At 37.2% G+C, this 20,545-nt stretch overlaps 1 protein-coding gene across 3 annotated transcripts in view; it reads left to right on the top strand.

Moving 5' to 3' along the window:
- The window catches only part of PRKG1 (protein kinase cGMP-dependent 1), a 772,110-nt gene that overhangs the window by 676,529 nt on the left and 75,036 nt on the right, over positions 1–20,545 (top strand). For all 3 annotated transcript variants that reach the window (XM_088144405.1, XM_088144404.1, XM_088144406.1), the window contains exon 9: positions 8,493–8,567. In XM_088144405.1, coding sequence (XP_088000531.1) covers positions 8,493–8,567 — 75 coding nt within the window. The remainder of the gene's footprint in view (positions 1–8,492; positions 8,568–20,545) is intronic.

The following is a 20,545-nucleotide window of genomic DNA, read 5'->3' as shown; positions in this document are numbered from 1 at the left end:
ACATTAATAAGTATAAAATAAAAGATATATATCCCCTAACAATTTATTAATTAAGATATATCAAACCAGAAGTAATATATAGATCAAAGGTAATTATGTTTTTAACCAGTATTGTCTAACTTTCATTGCAGCAACACAAAATCTAGCTACTGCACATGTAATGAATGGTTCTAAATCTTGAAGAAGAAGGTTCACATAAAAGTTATCTGGACTCCTGGGAAATTTATCTGTTAGGGGCAGGATGTAGATTGACCTAATGTCCCTATAAAATTTACAACATAATAATACAACTTCCTCATCACTGCATGGACAGATATGCTCAGCTAAAGGGATTTTACTATACCTACCTTGAAGAAGTACAGATGGAAGGTTATTGAATCTAGCTTTAAAAAAATGGATTCTCAGCTTGGGGAAAGCTAGGTTTTGCAAATAACTTGCTGGTTCCCATATGCCCCTATTTATCCAGATTTTGTTGTGTTGTTGTGCAGACAGATGCCTCAGATGTGGAGGTAGGAGTCATTCTATTCCAGGCAGAGAAGGAAGGGGGGCAGATTTACTACCATGTGCCTTTTACTCCAGAGTGCTCTTCCCAGCAGAAAGGAACTATGGTATTTTCAACAAGGAGTTACAGGAAGTAAGAAATGCTTTTCAGCATTTTCAGCATAGTTAACCAACTATTGCAGCAATAGTTAAGATGCTATATTTCTAGCCAGCAAGACAACTGGACTGATCTCATACCTCTTGCTGAACTTGCTTCCAACAATGCAGCACATTCCTCTATTAGTATATCCCTGCTTCAGACACCTGATGGAGTCCACCCATGGATCTTACCAACACCAGGCAAGAAAGTACCCTCCCTCACACCACAGATTTCCTGCATGAGAGGCAAGCAGCCCAAAGCCTCTTAAAGGAAGAGCTTGAACTAGCAAAGGCCACGTACAAAAAAGCAGCACACAGACAAGAAGGAGCTAGAATTACAGAAAGGGATTTGGTGTGGCTTTCTACAAAGTTTTTTACTTCCATGAGACCTTCCATGAAACTGGACTCAAAATTTATTGGCCCTTTCCCGGTGATTAAGCAAATCAACCCAGTAGTTTTCATCAGTCATTGCTGGCATTGATGAAAGTTCACCCCATGTTCCATCCATCTTTGCTTGTAAAGGAAGCTCCCCTCTTCAATCTACATTCAATGACAGCACCCTCCCTCCCATTCTAGTAAGCAGGGAGGAAGAGTATGAGGTCAAAGCAGTGTTAGACTCTAGACACAGAGGGAAGTGGGCCTAGCACTGGAAAGGCTACCCAGAGTCAGAAAGATCATGGAAGGCAGCAACGGACATGATGCACCACAATTGGTGCACCACTTTCACAATCAGTACCCTAGCAAATCCCGTCCTTGGCAACTACCTGCCTTGCAGGAGTTGTGCTCACCAAGACAAGCAGGAGGAATTTTTCTACGAGGGGGGGGGGCGCTCAAGAATAGCAAGAGACCAAGTAGGGGGAAATGAATCAGCCCCTTCCACATCAGGCATGCATGACCAAAGAGGGGAGACCAACAGTTTCCTGAGGGAGGAGCGGCTGTCACCTCAACTGGAGCATATGATTTAGGGAAGCCTCGTCTGATCTTGGGGAATTACTGGGAGAAAAGGAGAGTGATGCAGCTGCATTTCATTCTCACAGCCCACAGCCTGTTTCCTCTGGGAACTCAGGAGGAGGGGATGAGTCTGAAGAGGAGGGTGTTATAATGGAATGTGAGAATGACCTTGGAAGATGGGGGGAAGAGATGCTGTCTAGGGAATGATCAGATAAAAGGGAGAGTAATGGGCAGAGAAAGAAACTTAGAAAGGATCCGCCCTAACTGATCAGATGGTAAAAAGGGTCAGTGGGAGAGCTGTACTTTCAGACTTGCAAGATTCTGTTAGTGTAGCCTAACAATAAAGTAGAAGTAGCTCAACTGGTCATGTTTCCTGTTTGGTTTACTTGGGAGGACTGACACTTTCCAACATTCCCAATGCTGTGAGAACATGGAGTTCCAGAGCTTCTTTACAAATGGCACAGAATCTTCATATGGAGGTACCCTCAGTCTATCCAGATTCATTCCAAACCCCAAATGTTAGTTAAGTAAGTGCACCCTTACCCATGTTCTACAACTACCATGGTGTTGACCTATGTTCATTATTGGTGCTTTCTTCTTACTTCCATGCAATATTCTTGGTACTGAAAAATAACATCAACATACGGGCTTCTAAAATCCTGACCGATTGTATTGATTACTACCCTTTAGGTTTTATTTATTTATTTTTTTCCAATGTTTCTATTAGGTGTTTCAGAATAATATTCTTGCCTTTAGTTTCTTTGTTTAAAAAACTGATTTCCAATCTTTTTCATTGATTTGTTTGAAAGGTTATGATATTCCAAGAATATTGCTTACAGGAAATTATACTGTATACTGTATATTGTGTATTATTTATTTATTAGTTAAGAGTAGCCCACTTTCAGCAAAGTACTTAATAAAGCACATACTAATGCTTCATCAAGACTAATGGGAATTATATTCAAACATTTAATGGTACAATATATTTCCTGGAGTCACTGTTTGTTAAATGTAATTCTGAGACAAATTGGTTGCCTGCAGTCTCCATCAGTTCATCAAAACTGTATCTTTCAACCTAGTTGTTGAAATAAGTGGGGCTCAGCATTATTACTATTACATCACGTTTGTTATACCACCCACCCACATAGCCTCTGGGTGGCTTACAAATACAGAACAATAAAAACAGCCTTTGAGCTGCAGCTGATATATCTGTGGACATATCTGCTTGTGCAAATTCTTTGTTCATGTCACCAATATTATGTCATAAGAAATTTTGAGCACCAACCTTTAACCTTATAATACTTATTTGTAAGCTAGTCATGGCGCAGTAATATCTGTACCAACATATCTAGGGATTTTGTCAGTCAGTAATGCTATGAGGTTTTATGAGAACCTCAGCAGCTTAGTTCCAGAACATGAAAGCTATAATTCAGTGGTAGAGCACATGTTTTGCTTTCAAGAGCTCCCAAATTCAATCCCTGGAGAACTGCTGCCAATCATTGTAAACTTGAAACTGTTGAGCTAGAAGAACTAGTAGACTTAACTCTGTATAAATCATTTCCTAGGAGAGTTTAAAGAGCAGTCTTCCATTTCACAGTTGGTTCGATGCCATTGAGTCAGGCTGAACTTCGGGTAGCTGCATGGAACAATTTGTGGCATCTCAACCTACTGTATCTCCAGTAATAACTAACAGATTTTTCAAAGCTTTCTATAGTATTTTTAAACCCACCCATCCTCCTAATTCATTGTCTTCCCATTTTTCTGCTTCCCTTCCTAAGCACAGACATTTTCCTATTTTTTATTATGCATTTTTAAGAAAAGGAGGAAAGAAGGAAAAGAAGAAAAGACACATACAAAAGAAATGAAAAGGGGGAAATGCAAAAAAGGAAAAATAAAGAACAACAAGAGAAATAGGGAACTTGCACGCATCATAGATTAATTTTTCAATATTTCATTAATACATTTATGACTCTACTTCATCATTCGCTTGCTTCAAATGCACAGAAGTTTGTAAGCTTCTGTTTGTTGATCATGGCACGAAGGGAGCAGCCAGTCTTTATTTGGTCCAGGGCTGATCAACTGGTTCTTCTTGCTGTCCCTGGTACTCTTAGTATCAGTCTCCTGACTCATAATTCAGATATGCTCTCTTCTTTCTCTTGCTCTTTGTCAATGTCCAGCATTCACAGCCATGCTTTCCATCCTCTGGGAAGACCTTTGCTTTAACTATTGTGATCTCTGTTGTTATAAAAATGTCCTTAATCCTTTGTAAACCTAAGTTTGTTATTGCTTCCTCCTAAGATTAATCTTTTCTTTGCTTCTCCAGCACATTCTGCTTCTTGAGCCCAGGAAAACAAAATGATCACCTCTGTTTCTGCATTGTTTAAGTTAACTAACTGTGGTAGCTGACTTTATTTCCTTAACTCACATTTTTCACTTTCTATATTCACTCTTTAAATCCTTCTTAATTTTTGCTTCTGGTGTAATCTGCATTTCTCAGATTGTTAGTGGTTTAGTCTCCTATAGATTTCCAATTATCATCTCTTCCAATACTGCTTTTCTAATAATATGTTCACATTCACCATAGAGGGACAATATGTACAGTATATTTGTCTCACTTCCTTTCCTATTCTGAACCACTGTGATTTTTCAAATTGTTGTAAGTGCTATTTCAAAAGAATAACCAGTTGTTCTGGTACACCCATTACCCCTAACACATTCTGGAATGACCTACAGTTATCAATAAAGCAAAGATAAACATCCTTATTTTCTCTCATAAGCCATCCTATGTCAGCTGTTTGATCTCACATTCCTTTGCCTTTTCTGTGACATGCCTTTTCATCTGGCATTTCTCTCTCCCTTCTCTCTTCTATTCTTTATAAGATCTTAAGCAAAACGTTGCTTGCATGAGGAATTAGTGCAAAGGTATGGTTATTTGCATATTCTTTTATATCTCCCTTCTTTGTTATAGGTATATACACCAATCTCTTCCAATTGCTAGAACACACACTTGTGTCTTAGAGCATCTAAGAGCATCTAGAACATCTAGAGTCATCCAACCATTGTTGTGCCAAAATAACAATAATGAGGATTAGCTTTGTATCTTTTATTGATGAGTGGGTGATGTTACAAAGATGCTATTAGTCAATTGTGCTGAAAACAGATGCAGTCTTGTTCCATCCTTGATGACACAGAGCTGCTAGCACTTTAACTGTTATACTAATGTTTCAGTCACTTTGTTATCCCCTTGTATATATTTCAATGTAGTCTTTCCATCTTTCTTTAATCTCATCTGTTTTTATTAAGTCTTTTTCTTGATTATTCTACTGCTACCTGAGCTGTAAAATTCCTTGTGGTTTTGCTGATTGTCTTTAAAATATCACATAGTTTCCTTTTCTTGTTATTTTTCTCAATTTCTTGACAGGTTTTTTCTTGCGTATTGCTTTGGCTATCGTGAAAGCGTGTTCTGAAAGCTACTTGGCTCCTATCTTTTAAATGATGAGAAAGTCTTTTCCATTTCAGTTTTCTCCTCAGTTGGGCATGGTTATTTCTTTCCTAAAAAATGGAGGTACACATTGCTCTTATAACCTACAAGATTTACTTTCAGAAAATGTATTAACTTCTTTGCAAAGAGAGAGAGAGAGAGAGAGAGAGAAGTAGCAAAAACACGTAGAGCTTGACTTGCGGAATTCTTTCCAACCCGTTTACCAGCAGCAGCCATATTGTTTTATGCAAGTGTCTACTGGGAAGCACAGGATGGCTACATATGATCTGTTGTGGGTCACATGACAAAAAGACAGGAAGAAGGTGGGCTTAGACTGGAGCAGTTGCCTACCTTCTGAACTGCTGCACACCTGCCTTTCCCATACGGTTCGATTTTTAAATGTTTTTTTTTCTCTGCAATCTCATCTGGCTCATTTTTAAACTCAAATTTGTGGTTTGCTGGCTTCTTCCCACACACTAAATTTGGGCCTGTGCTGTTCAGTTTTCAAAGAATTATCTTGCTGATGCACAGAAGGACAGACAGTTCCAAATCCCATGACATATTTGCAGAGCATGGCTTCTGGAATTCTTTCCGACTTCTTTACCCACAGTGTTTATAGGAGGTATCTGTATTTGTGTGCGTGTGTGTAATGAAGAATGGGTGGATTGCAAATGCTCTGTTCTTGGCCAGGAAGAAGGAGGGAGGGGAGCTCAGAAGGAACAACTGGAAAACACCTCCCTCTTAGGGGTGCATCAGGAGGATTTTGTTCTCAGAATCCCACTGGCTGATCTGGCCAAAGTTTGAACTCCACCTTCTTTCGTAGGCTTCTCCTGCCATACCAAATTTGGTCCTGTTCTGTTCAAGACAGATACAATCTCAATCCCCTCTGCATAATTTTTTTCTAACATTCAGTGAGGTCAGAAAGAATAAAAAGAATGTTTGCTCTAAAGTAGTACACCACTGAACTATCGCTGAGGGCAGTGTTGAAAATTTCTCTAAGGAGAGTTGGTAATTGTGATGCAAGCCTGTATCATAAAAATTGGATTGTTCACTTGGATGCACTTTTTGGAAAGAGCAGTGAGTCAGACAAAGATGCAGTAAACAGCACGTAATGAGCACTTTGTGATAAAGAGAACTGTCAGCAGCTGTAAAAAGTGAGCCAGAGAATCAGAGTTGAGGGCACAAGCCAGGAGTTGGAGCCAGGTCACAAACTTTGGGGTCAGAACTGACAGGAAAAGCTTAAATTAACATTAAGGAATGCAAAAACAAAAACAACCCCCCTTTCCTCTCCCCACACACGCACTCCATTCCGGATCCAAGAAAATTGCTCAATCAGGTCCCAGTGCAAAAAGGACAATTTTTAGTACTGTTTCTATCAGGAGGCATAATGGCCAACCATGGTGTCTAGTCCAGTGTACAGTTAAACATCACTGCCTGGAGGATAATCTAGCACTATGAGGTGTCTGATATTTTGGTACATTGTGTTTTTAAATTACCTGATTAGTTCATTTGTTTATCATATTTGGATACTTCATGCTCCTGGCAAAGCCAGCTGATGGCAGTTAACAAAGGAATCCAATCAGCACATATAATAATTTAGGAGACTAAATTTCATAAAAGATTAAAAGCAGTAAACAGTGATCATAATAATGTCCAACAACATATAATACATGGCATCATCATAAACATTCAGAATACAGTGCAAAAGCAGAGATATTTTATGGGGAAAGGCTAGCATGTAAAAAAATAGCTTTTAAAGCTCTTCTTCTTAGAAAAGCAGATCAAACTGTTGTACCCCAGTAGACTGAATCACAGAAATTTCACCCTTGACACACCACTGTTTTCTTTTCCCTTCTATCTGCTTCTGTAAGGAGACTCACCAATAAAGCATGCCTTTCAGATCATCAGGGAAAGTATTTTGAGTTGTCAAGCATTTTATTTCAAGGTTAATCTCTGTAAGTACAATAGAAAAGCAGATTATCTGAAAAGGTAAAAATAAATGTAGTTTGTGCTATCTAGACAAAAGGTTAAATTGTTGCAAGTTTAATTATTTATTATATTTGTTTGTTAAAAAAAATCCAAACTTTATAAAAACAACTTTTTTCCTGCATCATTTTCCTGATAGTTAAATAAAATTGCAGTATGAAAATCTGAAACAGTTAAACTAATACAATTAAAATACAAGTGAAAACAAATTCTCAGTATCTTTATTTGGAGCTCCCTATCATTATCATATATTTTTAGCTAACTGTAATGTTCTGTATGATCATGATGATGATGAAAATGTTATTTGATGTGTGGTTTAATATTGCTGAAATGCACATTATTTACGGGTGTAAAAATCCCATAAGAATTATGAGGCATGAGTGACAGGTAGCACAGGAAATACAAATGAATGGCTAGAGAAGGTATTGAAGAAGGATGCAATTCTGTATTCTATAACTACATAAAATCGAAAGTTATTAAATCCTTTTTCTATGGTTTTGCATTTTAGAGTCGAGTATTGAATAGGACCAAGCAATAAGCTATATTAATACAGACCTATCACTACAGAGAGTTGCTGATTAATTTAGTTCCATTTCTAGCCATTTACATTGAAGTCAGCTGTATTAAACTTTTCTTCTGAGTAAATGAGGACTTGGTTCATTACCTCTTGTGAAACTATTATGAGTAGCCTGGGAAATGAACAGCATTACCTGAAATGGTAAGCTACCTCCATAACCTGTTGCCCCAAAGCTCGCATGGATGTAGTTACCAGCAAGCATGTTCAATCTGAGGACATGTTTAGTTTTCTCTGTACCTTAAGAACTGATGTTTCTGGTCCATATTCCTTTCATTTCCTCATTTCTTCTTCATGTTGAAAAATGTGATAGTTGAGAACTGATCATCTGCTGATAATTCATTTCTCTAATACTTGATATTTAAAAGCATCCTATTTTGTCTAGCAGTATTAGCAACTAATTCTTCAATTTACCTGTTAAAGCTAATTTTGTCAGATGCACATCCATTCTTTTTTCATTTCTTCTTTGTAATATGTTATAAGTTATAAGTTAATTAATTAGATATGAACTTTCCACCATTACAGTATATTGGTCAATGGATGGAAGCTGAACTTGATATTTTGTAGAAGAATGAAAACATGCTTTCAGCACTAGTGGCAGTTGGTTGTGGTGGGATATAAATACAATAAATGAATAAAATAGAAATAGAATCAATATTAATAATGATTCCATGGCCAAATGGGATCCTTCTGTTTATGGGAGGTAGGCATTGAATCAAAATCATTGACATGACAATCTATTTGTGGTGTATCTGCATGTTTTGTAATAGTATTTTATAAGATCTTAGGCAGATCTTACTTAACAGGGAATGTTCAATTATACCAGAAACGTTTTCTTTAATATGTGCCTTAATTTTACAGCTCTTTCAAACATTTGATTGGAGGCCTGGATGATGTTTCCAATAAAGCATATGAGGATGCTGAAGCAAAAGCAAAGTAAGTCTCAGTTAATGCATCTGACTTTCTAATATTCTCTTTATTATTGTTGCTTGCATGCTGCCTTTCAAGAAGGGGAGAAAACTAATTAAGTCCTTTTTCCCCAAGTATTCTTTCTTTCTTGTCAAAAGAAGAAGCCATAAAAAGATCAAATGAGAGAGACTCGCTCCTAATAATTAATTAATTTTTATCATACCATCTTATAAAGGCACAAAGCAAATAATACAGTATTCATGAAGACAATGATAATAAAAATTGCCCAGTCCTAATATCTAATTCAAGGACTATATTAACCTTGGTGAGTTAGGTAATGTACTTCTTGGATTGCATTTGTTGTAACTGTTTTTCCATTGCCCGAACCATCCTGAGAAAGTTGCCCTGATGTGAACTCAGAGAAGTCCAGACAGTTGGATTCTCTGTTGTCCTGAGATATCAAGATGTTTTCCGCAAATCAGCTTAATGAAAATGATGGAAGGCAGGCAGATCTCTTGTTGCTACCAAAGCAAAATTATTATATTCCAGAATCTTTTAGATTTTGGTGGCCCCATCAAAACTATCATTGCAAACTTTAGAACTTGTGGTCAATAAGCCACCGCATGTGGAAAGAAGGTTATGAACACCCTACTTCCTCCAGCTGGTTCATTTCCTCCACCCCCATTACATTATTTTATTCATTTTGTATCTATTTAATAAATATTTCCAATCCACCCACGTCAATGGTTCTCAGTTTAGAATGTAAATAATAAAACTATAGTACAACAATAAGCCAGCAAAGAAAATGGTAAACCATAAGCAGCATTGAATCATCAGATATTCAGCAGCTACAAAATAAAAGTAAGATCTGATGGTACTAGAAGAAAGGTGACCATAACCAACATGCCGTAGCTGACAAGGCTCTGCTTTGCACTACCACCATTTCTCTCAAGGTTCAGCTTTATTTCATAGAATATCCTCTGCCGGCTGTAACTGCTAAATATATGAAGAAAAATGATTAGGGAGATTAGTTTGAAAGGTTATCTACAGAACACTATGTCAGAAAAATTATTTATTAAGTATGAAATAAAATCTTGTTGGAAACACTACTCCTTACGCTTGGGCATATATTTTAATCCACATTTGGCAAATTGAAAAGGGCTGCTATAATTGCTACTTATAGATTCTTCTGCCTGAGTGATCTCAATAGAAAGTTTTACAACTGTACATTATAGTTTAGTCTTCTCTGTGAATCCAGAAAGTATTTTCTATCAATGTTTGAACTAAATGAACAAAAGCAGATTCTTGAAAGGCAGAAATGGAAAATTTGCAAAGCAGTATAACGTTTACATGGTAAGTTGTTATTTCTATAAACTTTCTAGGGTACTGCGATTGTTCTATAATATTGTGGAAGAGTAAGACAGCATTCTACATTCTTTCAAGTCATAATATTATGAATCTAGGTTTATGATCTAAGCAGAAGAATGGAGAGTCACACACACAAAATTGATGTGAAATAAATAAATATTCACACACACGTCTATAAATAAACATACATGTACACATATACAATATATGTGTGTTCACATATATAATATATAAAAATGCCTATCTAGAACAAGCTAAAGTTTTGTCCATGGATGAGGAGAAAAAAAAGACTCAGCCTCACTTTATCAGTTTTGTGCTCTGGTTGAATTATTTTGTAGAAATGAGGCTCATAAACAAAGCAGAAGCTTTTATTTTATTTTATTTTATTTATTTTCAAGATCTAGAAGTCTGCACAACTCAAACAGTGTGACCCTGGGTTTTTTATGTACAGCATAAAAAACAAACAATAAATAAAAGAAAATTCACCATTACAACAGGGTTTTTCAACCAGGGTTCCATGGAACTCTGGGGTTCTGAGAGGTCACTAGGAGTTCTCTGGGAGATCATGACTTATTTTAAAAATTATTTCAAATTCTGGCAACACACTCTCGTAGTGATGAGCAGAGACTGAACAAAAATCTAGTTACAACTCTTTCTGAGCTGTCGGGTAGTGTACTGTAAGACTGCGTTTATTTCATTGAATCCATTCTTAATTTTTGACATGAGATAGGGGAGACCATTGATAACAGGTGAATGCTATATTGCAGGAAGGGAGGAATACATTGAAGGAAGGGGAGAGAGAAGTGCATTTTTCAAGAAATTAATGGACTCATTCAACTTAGTCTGTGACATCAGCCTCGCCATCCTGCATCTTTTCGCTATGATTTTCCTGTAATTATTTTATCCTGTTATTTTAAATATATTTTGTACATGTTTATTCAGTCATATCTGAGGGTCCAATGTGGTAATTTTTGAAGTGGAGGTGTGAGAGAGAAGAGGAGGATTCTAGATTGGACAATACCAATAAATTTAATGATGACAATGATAATGAAGAATTTAAATCTTCTGAAGCATTTCCCTGCACCGGTACATCAATGGACTAAAAAAAAAAAATCCGTCTTTACAATGAAAGCTATTTATCAATGGTTTTACATGGACTGGTGATCCAGGTTGTCCTATTCTGTTGTGCCTCATCCGTGGCAAACAATTTACAAATGCAGCAATAGCTCCAGGAAATTTTTTTAAAAAAAAACTTAACTACAAATCACAGCCCTATGACAAATAAAAGTTCTGATTGTTTTAAAAAGCTATTAGAATCACAGAACATAGTAAAAAAAAAAAAGAATAAGACAAACAGAATAAAAAAGCCCAAGAAGCAAGTTATTTAGTAGCAGAACTTACTACACAGCAAAGTAAAAGTCATGCTTTCAGTGAGAGAGTAATCATGCCAGCATGTAATATAATAGTGGGGAAAATGCTAGGACCGGATACAGTACAAGAAATGGAAAAGTTTCCACTGTCAAACAGTACAATAAGTCAGTGTACTGATGAGATATCACATGATGCAGAAGTTTTATATGATAAACTGAAGAACAGCAGCTTTCCTATCCAAGTTGATGAGTCAACAGATTTCACCAATAAATGTCATGTTATGGCATTTGTAAGATTTGTAAATGATGGTGAAATTCAATAAAACATTTTCTGCTGCAAAGAACTACATGAAACATGCAAAGACCAATATGTATTTAAAGTTTTGTCTTCATATCTGGAAACAAAAAGTCTGTCTTGGAGAAACTGTGTTGCCATCTGTACTGATGGTGCTCCATCAATGGTTGGCTCTGTGACAGGCTTCATTTCTCGTGTAAGAATGATGTTGCATAGCGCACTGCTTTGTTCATAGAGAAGTGTTGGTGTCAAAAACTCTTGGAGATGAAATGAAAAAAGTTCTGGATGATGCTACAAAAATGGATAACTTTATTGAACAAAGACCAGTTCACTCAAGAATGTTTTTAAAAAACTGTGTGAAAACCTGGACAAAGAGCACATACGTCTCCTGTTACACACAGATATACGGTGGCTCAGCAGAGGAAGAGTTCTCAATAGGGTGTTTGAGCTGAAGGCAGAATTGCAAGAGTATTTTCAAGAAAATAGTATTCCACATTTTGCTTAGTGCTTTGAAGATGGAGAATGGTTGCAGAAACTAGCATGCTTAGTGGACATCTTTCATCATATGAACCAGCTGAACAAGCCTCTGCAAGGCACTGGAGAAAATGTTTTGACTTCAAATGACAAGATTCTTAGATTTAAAAGAAAACTGAATGTTTGGAAAAATCATGTTGCAAAAGGAAATATTGAAATGTTTCCACTGCTGCTTGGGCTTGAGAGTGAGGAAGGATACCTGAAATCTAATTGAAAATCACCTGGATGTACCGCAGAACAAAACTGATCAGTACTTTCAACACAAAGGTATGACTGGGTGGGGGATCCTTTCTCTGCATCTTCTGCTCAGCCTGAGAACTTCACTGTGAAGGAAGAGGAAGAACTTTGTGAACTGCAGTCTGATCGTACACTGAAGATGAAATTCACTGATCTGTCCATGGACAAGTTCTGGATTTCTGTGAAAGAAGAATATTCTGCCATTCATAGGAAGGCACTGAACATTTTGCTGCAGTTTTTAACTTCTTACATTTTTCTTATTTAACAAATATCAAAAGCAAAGACAGAAATCGTCTTATTTTAGTTGAAGAAATCTGTGTGTGCTTATCTTAAGTTTGGCCCAGAATTGAATATTTGTGCAGTAAAAAACAAGCACAGGTTCCACATTAAGGAGGGAAGTTTCATTCTTTTAGTTTAAGAACACTGTTAATGCATAAATACAGGTCTACACATGAAACAGATATAATAATTTTGTAACTTCTGGCCTACTGTATATTTGACCCTGAATGTGCAGGGGTTCCCCAAGGCCTGAAAAATATTTCAAGGCTTCCTCCAGGGTCAGAAAGTTGAGAAAAGCTGCTTTACAATATATAAATGCAAAACATAAAATGGTGGCCAGGACCTAACAGAACAACCAAAAGGAAGACTCTCACTCACTTGGCCCCTAATGCCTGAGGGAAGAGCCAGGTCTTAACAGTTTTCCTAAAGGTGAGGAGAATTGGAACCTGTCATATGTTTGGGGAAGATTGTTCCAGAGATCAATCACCAAAATACTTTTAAGATAAGATTATGTTACATTTCTCTACAATATCTACAATCTGATACAAATAAATCAGTCACTGCTCTGAAGTTTCTTCTGCTTTACGCTTTCAGAAGTTAAGAATTTACAATAGGAATACAAATGTTAATTAAATGCTACTTAAATAAATGCCATAGTGAAATCACCTTCATAAAAATGTGTTTTTCAACTTTTTTTAAAAATTGCATATGGCAGAGTTCCTCCTGTAAGATGGTTTTTCATGTTGCTCTAATAAACTCCAACTAATTGGCCTTCAAGGGAATATCTTTCGAAGTATCAAGCTATGAAGCGACAGTGGGAGACAACATGCTTTCTAACCAAGATGTTCAGGTGCTATTAGGATAAGAAACGTGATAATGTCATAGCACTCTTTTGTCAGTTTGCGCTGAAAATAAATCATATTGTTAGATAGTCGTTATAGTACATTAGTTTACTAGAACTGCATTCCAGGAGGGGGGGAAAAAAATCACTTGAACACAGCCAGTGTTCTGTCACTAGAGCTTTGCCTCTTGAACAAAGGTTCTGAGACTTTTTTTTTAACAAAAAAACTAACAGCTTCCACAACCTGAACAGTTTGAAAACTCTTATACTATATCAGTGTGAGTGTTTGTGTTTGTTTATATGTGTGTATAAACACACATAGATACAAATTGGATATTGGCTATGGTGTGTACACATCAGCGCTCTTCACCTACAGAAGTATCTCATTTTGTTTTCACTACAAAGGAAACATCCTGTTTTGCAATATTATTCTGCTTATAAAAACATGCATCTCCCTTGTACACATGGAACTCAGTAGATGCATTGGCTGAGAACCAACCGTTTTTGTCTCAGCCTATCCTCTCAGCCCCCTTTCCAGGAGGAAAGCGTGGGTGCCATCAACTGAACTGCAGAGTATAAATTCATAAAGAGTACCTTAATGTCTAGAAACCCCAAGAGTCCCAGCAGTGGGGCAAGACAGGCTACTTGTAAATGCCCTGTCTGGTAATGTTTTAAGGTTGCTTCTCTTCCAGCATCACCTATCAACAATATTTGTACCCATTGAATCTTTTGTTTTTCCTCTGTAACACTATCAGAACTGAAGTTTTCTGAGTAGAAAAGACCCTTTGTGTTTGCAGAGCCTTAGAAATCTTTCCTATCTTTATATAGACAAGCAGCTGCTTCTTGACTATATAAACGTGTGGATCAATGTAACTGGGTTCATGTTGAAATTTCAGGATTTTACAGTTTTCTGTTCTGTCAGTTTTCCATATGTACCCTTTTTATAATCCACCTACCGTTCTATATACTTTTTACATCTCTCTCTCTCTCTCTCTCGTAGCAGATACCTGATATCTGCATACTCCATTAAAAGATTGCACTATGCTAAAGCAGAGAACACAGTTGATCTTGATGAAATGTGCCAAGTCTCTTTCTTTTAAACTATGGAAGATTTCTTTACATGTTTGACATCTGCACAGTGCCAGCGTAGCATCCAGCCTGCACCAAGGCATAAAAATGTGTTGTTTCTTTCCTCCTGAGTTGTCAGTCAGCAGCTGGAGCACAGTATTACACAAGCTATCCCCTCCATGCGCAAATGCAAATATTCCCTTTTCAGAAAGCAACGCTGTTAGAAAAAAATATGGCAACCGTACATGAAAGTTTTGTGAAGCTACTCATGCCGTTCTTATTGATCCTCCTTATCCTGCTCCTCCTCCTGGGTCATTTTTATAAAGAAAAGCCCAGTTATTTGCAATAACAAGAAGCATCAATTTTGCACATCAAAATTAGACCCAACTTTTCAATATCCTTCTTTTTTAACTGCAGGTTTGGTTCCCTTTAACTAAACATTCTTTCCAAAAAACTTCTTATATCTGTGTGCTATGCTTTCTTTTTTATGGATAGCTCAGGAAGCCATGAGGTGGCCCAGATTTGGGATTTACAGTTAGAGCAGATTCCAATTCCCAAAAAAAAAATCCAAAAAAAAAAAAGCAGATTCCAATTCCAAAAAAAAAATTTTTTTTTTTTAAATCCTTCACCTCCTTCCAAAGCATTTGCCATGTTGCAGGTGTTTCTTCAGGACTTTTCGAACGTAATTGAATTCCCTTCCTCTTTCTGGAAATCCATAGGTTTCTGCCACACTGCTGTTGGTAATAAGAGTCCTTAATGGTCTGAGACTTGAAAGAGATCTGCCCCACCGGATCCCAATTAGGTCAGAAAAAGAAATAAAACCCTGTGCCCTCCACATACTGGCTTCAAAACCACTTTTTCTGCATGGGCTAAGCCTTTTGAATCCATGGCCACCTCCTCTTATGGAAGATAGCATTTTCTGTAGCTTACGTCAGGTGGTAATCTGATAGCTCAGGAGAGTTATGTGCCATATGGAGAGACATTTTCTCATTCTTCGTATAAATAAAGAAGGCCTTCCTCTGGACTTTTCCATTTTCCTTACATCTATCTCTACATTCCTTTTGAATCAACAAATTATACTCCCCATCATTTTTCCCAATCCATGTGCACCTTTAGAGAGGTCATGTAATTGCCTCTGTAGGTAAAGAGTATGTACCTTGGATAGGATGGTATCTTTCCAGAAGAACCGATATCTCTTATAGGAAAGGCCAGTCTACAGGGTTGTGACTCTCTGCCAACATTTGACAGATAGATAGCAGCAACCATAAAACTGGGTAATGAGCTTGTTAATTGTAAATTGTTCTCCCTTTTGATCTGGGTTCATTCTAAAAAGCAGTAGTAATTTCTGCAGCTTCTTCATAGGATTTCTTCATAGGATTTTTGCTGCAGAGCCATTGGCTGGCTGTCCTCTTTCAGAAACATGTAGCCTATGGAAAAGCAGTTCTTTCTTCACTCACCTTATGAGTACCAGACCTTTCTCCAGATAATAGGCTAGTCATGCACCCATGTATAAAAACCACAAAGACTACAGTGGCAGGAAGGAAAAAAGTTCCTTATTTGCATTTCTCTGAATGGCCACCTGTGAATTCACATAACCTGCCTGTCTTCTCTGGTTGGTGCCAAGTGATGTTAATATTCCTTCTAAAATTGGTTGTGTTGAATTCAGGAACAAAGGAAGTTTACTAGGAGACATACCTGACCATATGTGGAGGACAAGGGTTTAGCACAGGCACATAAAATGTGTGAATTCACATATGATCAGTGGAAGAATTGCAGTTACACATAAGTAACCAGCTGGTTACTTTTTGATTTCTCCAGTACTCATAAATGGATGAAATTTTTTTCTGCCACTTCACTAGATGAAGAATTTGGAAGCTTGTATATAATTTTGTAACATTTTGGTTGATTCTTCTAAAGATATTACCCAAATTAAGATGGGGGGGGGGTTCTTCTCCTAAACCAACAGCTATGTTTGTTTTGTTTATCTGTCTTTTCCTCCCATTAGTCTAATTAAAAATATATAATGTTTAGTTTTGCTTGCATGTGGCTTCCAACTGCTTGCTTCCTGTTTGCTTCCATTCAGTGCCTAGCCTCTTCTGTTACAAAACCTCTGATTTTTCTAAGTCCTACTTTATCTCTCTGCCTTCATCCAGGTTTTCTGATTCCCCTTTTCCTCCCCCCCCTTCTTTTCCCCCTCTTTTAAAATTGTTATGCTTGCAACAGAAGCATTGATGTGGGTTAAGCAGAAAAACCAATGACTGGATCAAGGTCACCTCTTAAATTCATACTGGAGCACAGGCTTTAAACCCAGATGACCTCTGTCCAAACTGAAATTTTCTATCCAAATCACATTGGTTTTCACTGTGCTAGCTAGGCTGTTTTCTTCAATGCCAAGGCAGCTGAAATCCTGCTACAAAAGCCTCAGGATCAAGGCAGAGTGGATGGAAAGGAAGGCCTAGAGTCAAAGAAGAAGAAGTAGAGTGTTTTAATCATTAAACAAAAGAAATATTCAAATGAGAACAATGCTTACATTTTAAAAGTTCCAGCAGCTATGAACATACCTGGAAGGCTAAGAATATTTTCTTCATTACCCAGGACATTTCAGCAAACCTGCCAATGGGAATGGGGAGGGAAAGGCTGATTCAATTAATTCAACAGAAAGCTATAATGAGAAGTTGAATCTGTTTCCTTTTATTCCCAATTAAATGATTTTCCAGAAATAATGGAGCTGCTCATTATGCTAATTATTGAAAATAATAGAGATTTTATTTCTTTATAAAAAAAGCTTTTTCTAGCTTATGTGAATACAGATGTTTAAGCCGTTATGTTGCCTGAGTTGACAGTTCCATGATTTGAAGCTCTTTTGATGTATCACTATTGTTTAGATAATAAAGATTTATTCAGAGTTCAAAAGGTCATCAGGGTCATATGAATGGAGTTTATTCAAACTTAGTAGAATATTTTTAGGCCACATTAAGATAATTACTACATTTTAGTTCATTAGTACAAACTGTCATTTTTTTTTCATAATGTAAACACTGTGAGCTACATGACACACTCAGCTGTGTACCAAAAGATGTTAGGGAATGTATTTTCCAGCTTTTAGAGTATCTTCAAGTTCCCACTGTAACTTATACACTTTTTAAAATTATTTGCCTGCACTCATGGAGGCTGCAAACTGTGTGAAGAAAAAGGTCATTCAGAATTGACCTTGGTCTATGCTCACTTTCCTGTTCTTCAGATCCTAGAGCAGCAAGATCTGAAGAAAACCTCTATGTTTATTCAGCTGAATTTGAGCAGAAATTTTCTCATAGACACCAAAGAGAATTCTAATTGCTTTCAGCCAACCTTCAGTAGAACTCCTCCTTAGAGCTTGTTAAGCTATGTGAACTGAGGGTAGAAGTCCCATAGAAATGAGGATGAACATGGCTAGGAAATGTATCTTGGTTGCATTCCAGGAAATGGTAGCCATAATAGATAGATCTCAAATCTCTCACACTTGCTTGGAGCCGCACCCTCTTTAAAGACTCAGATTTCATCTTATGTCTTACCCTCAGAGTATCTGTTGATGACAATGCTTGTTTATATACTCTATATTTCTGCTTTCCCCTTCAGATAAGTCCACCATTTTCCAGCTACTAACTAAGCCTTGACATAAGGCAGCAGGAAGACCAAGATGAATGGTTCCATTACTATCCAGAGTTTATGTATTCATGCAGATGCTTGCAATGAAGTTTAGAGGCAAAGGAAACAGTCCTAGCAATGACCGTTTTATTGTCTGTCCATCATCTATCTATCTATCTATCTATCTATCTATCTATCTATCTATCTATCTATCCATCATCCATCATCCATCATCCATCTCTCTCTCTCTCTCTCTCTCTCTCTGCAATTTAGATAGCCACCCATCTTACGACAGTGATTCTGGGTAATGAACAAAGAATTAAAACCAACAATAGCACAATAAAAATATAACAGAGGCACACTTCTGAAGTCCCACTAGATGGCAACATTTCAGGGAAGGGAACTGGCATGTGCCTATCGTATCCAATCTACAATAAATAGTTGGGAGTGTTTTATGAGGGAAACCATTGGCCAATAAAGAATTACGCACTCACTATTCTTCTGTGCTCTTGATTATAGTCGACTGACAAAAGAAAAAATAAATGGAATTCCTTATAATATGCGCAATTCAATCCTGCCTAACCTTCCCCACTAGCATGGCCAACTGACTGAGCTATGAGTATGGTCAAAACAAGCTATTGTGTGAATTACAATTACAGCAGAAAGTGTCAGTTAATTGATAACCTGAAACTCTTTCAAATTTATCATTATTCTTAAATTTTGATTTTGTTGTTTTTGTTCCTTGTTATTACAAACCAATTGCTCATAGATTTACAAATTTAGGGGTAGTTAAAAGAAACTTAAAAATGAATGAGGAACAGTTCAGACAAGCTGAATTAAACAAGTATGTCTGAGAATACTTCCACAGAGGATTCAGCACCATTCTGAAATAGTTCTGGGCTTCTGGGCTTCCATGAAATCAGCCGTGTTGGAAAACTCAGCTGAATTTCCCGATTGGAGTGAACACTTGCCACACTTCCCCTCTTAACTCCTGAACTTCAGGTACTGTAAAGAAGATGCTAGTTAGTGGTTTTGCAGCTCCTGCTCAATAGCTCAGAGTGTGAACACATGTTTCTCAGAGATCCATATCTCTTCAGGATGGGATGAGTGAGCATAGAAAGTATAAACTGCCTTTTAAATTTTCTTTCCACTGGGTCAGAATTAGGGATGCTGGAATTTTTATTGCTGCAGGATCTTGAATAGCTTGAGGTGGGGCAGTGAATTTTGCTCCTTGTTTCTAGCATTTCAGGCTAGCAGAGAATACAATCATGGATCATGTGCTAACTACTTCTGAAGTGATGGCATGGAAGTGCTTTAAATTCAGTGCTGGAACAGAATTAACTAGCAAATGAAAGGGTATGTCATTGGTAAAGAGAGATGCAGGTGGAAAGTAAGGAGACTAATCTTACATTTCTACTAAAAAATGATACTTGTGAAATGAAAAGTCAAGATAACATTAAAAAGAAGGGAAAATAGAGTTAGAGGAGCCAAAACATATTTGAAAGTAAGATGATATGCTGAAAAAGAAGTCAAAAAGAAGGAAGTAGCCAACAAAGGGATTGGTAACAAATATGTTGCTGGTGAATGACTAGAAAATACCTCATGGTGACGTAATATGCAAGTGGAGTACCATGGAAAATGGATGAGGTCCATTGGTAAAGGAAAGCAACATGGTCAGGTGAAGAAAAGTGGCCGATTCTGCATTTCCAACCTGTCTGGAGTGGTCAGCTGCTCAATACCCCAAAAGGAGGGCTTCAAAGTGAGCACTGAAGTGGGCGTAGCTTTCTCTGGGGTAGTTGCCTTCTTCGGTGCCTTACTCTGGAGTTTCTTCAAGCAAAGCTTTAGGGCAATCATTTACTCCAAAGGATCTGTGCCTTCCCATGTCATGCTTTGTGGATTAACAGCTCAACACTTTGAGATCTTCTCAGATATGAGCTTGAGAAGAGAGAACTGGTAAAGACCAGTTTGTGACCAGCAAAGTAAGATGAGCAGAAATCTCTTACAAGGCCTCTGGCCCTCCCAAACTTGGATATTATGACCACTCAGTCAATTACTGCAGACACTGCAACCTAAATGTTGTGCTTTATGTCAGAGTTGAAATTTACTCTTTAGAATCACAAAAAGCAAATTAACTGCATTGCCCATTAAAAAAAAAAAAGAGAGAGACCTTCTGAAGTCCTTAGAAATCTAATTCATGAATTAGGTACAAAACAGTTTGCCTGTTTTTAAACAAAACAAAATAAAAACATTTCATTCTTCTGATGCATGTGCATCATTCAGAGTGGGTTTTGAGTTGTCTAAAACTTTGAACCAGATAAAACGATAAGTAAAATCAATATGAGGTGTGGGATTGTAAATGTGGCTGCTGTTCAAACCATGACATCTGCTT

The sequence above is a fragment of the Python bivittatus genome, unplaced genomic scaffold, assembly GCF_059951505.1.
Source record: "Python bivittatus isolate LINGU-HERP-01145 unplaced genomic scaffold, Pbiv_v1 ctg000400_np1212, whole genome shotgun sequence".
Lineage (NCBI taxonomy): Eukaryota > Metazoa > Chordata > Lepidosauria > Squamata > Pythonidae > Python > Python bivittatus.
The sequence above is the reverse complement of the archived record's forward strand: the minus strand, read 5'-3'. Positions and strand labels throughout refer to the sequence as shown.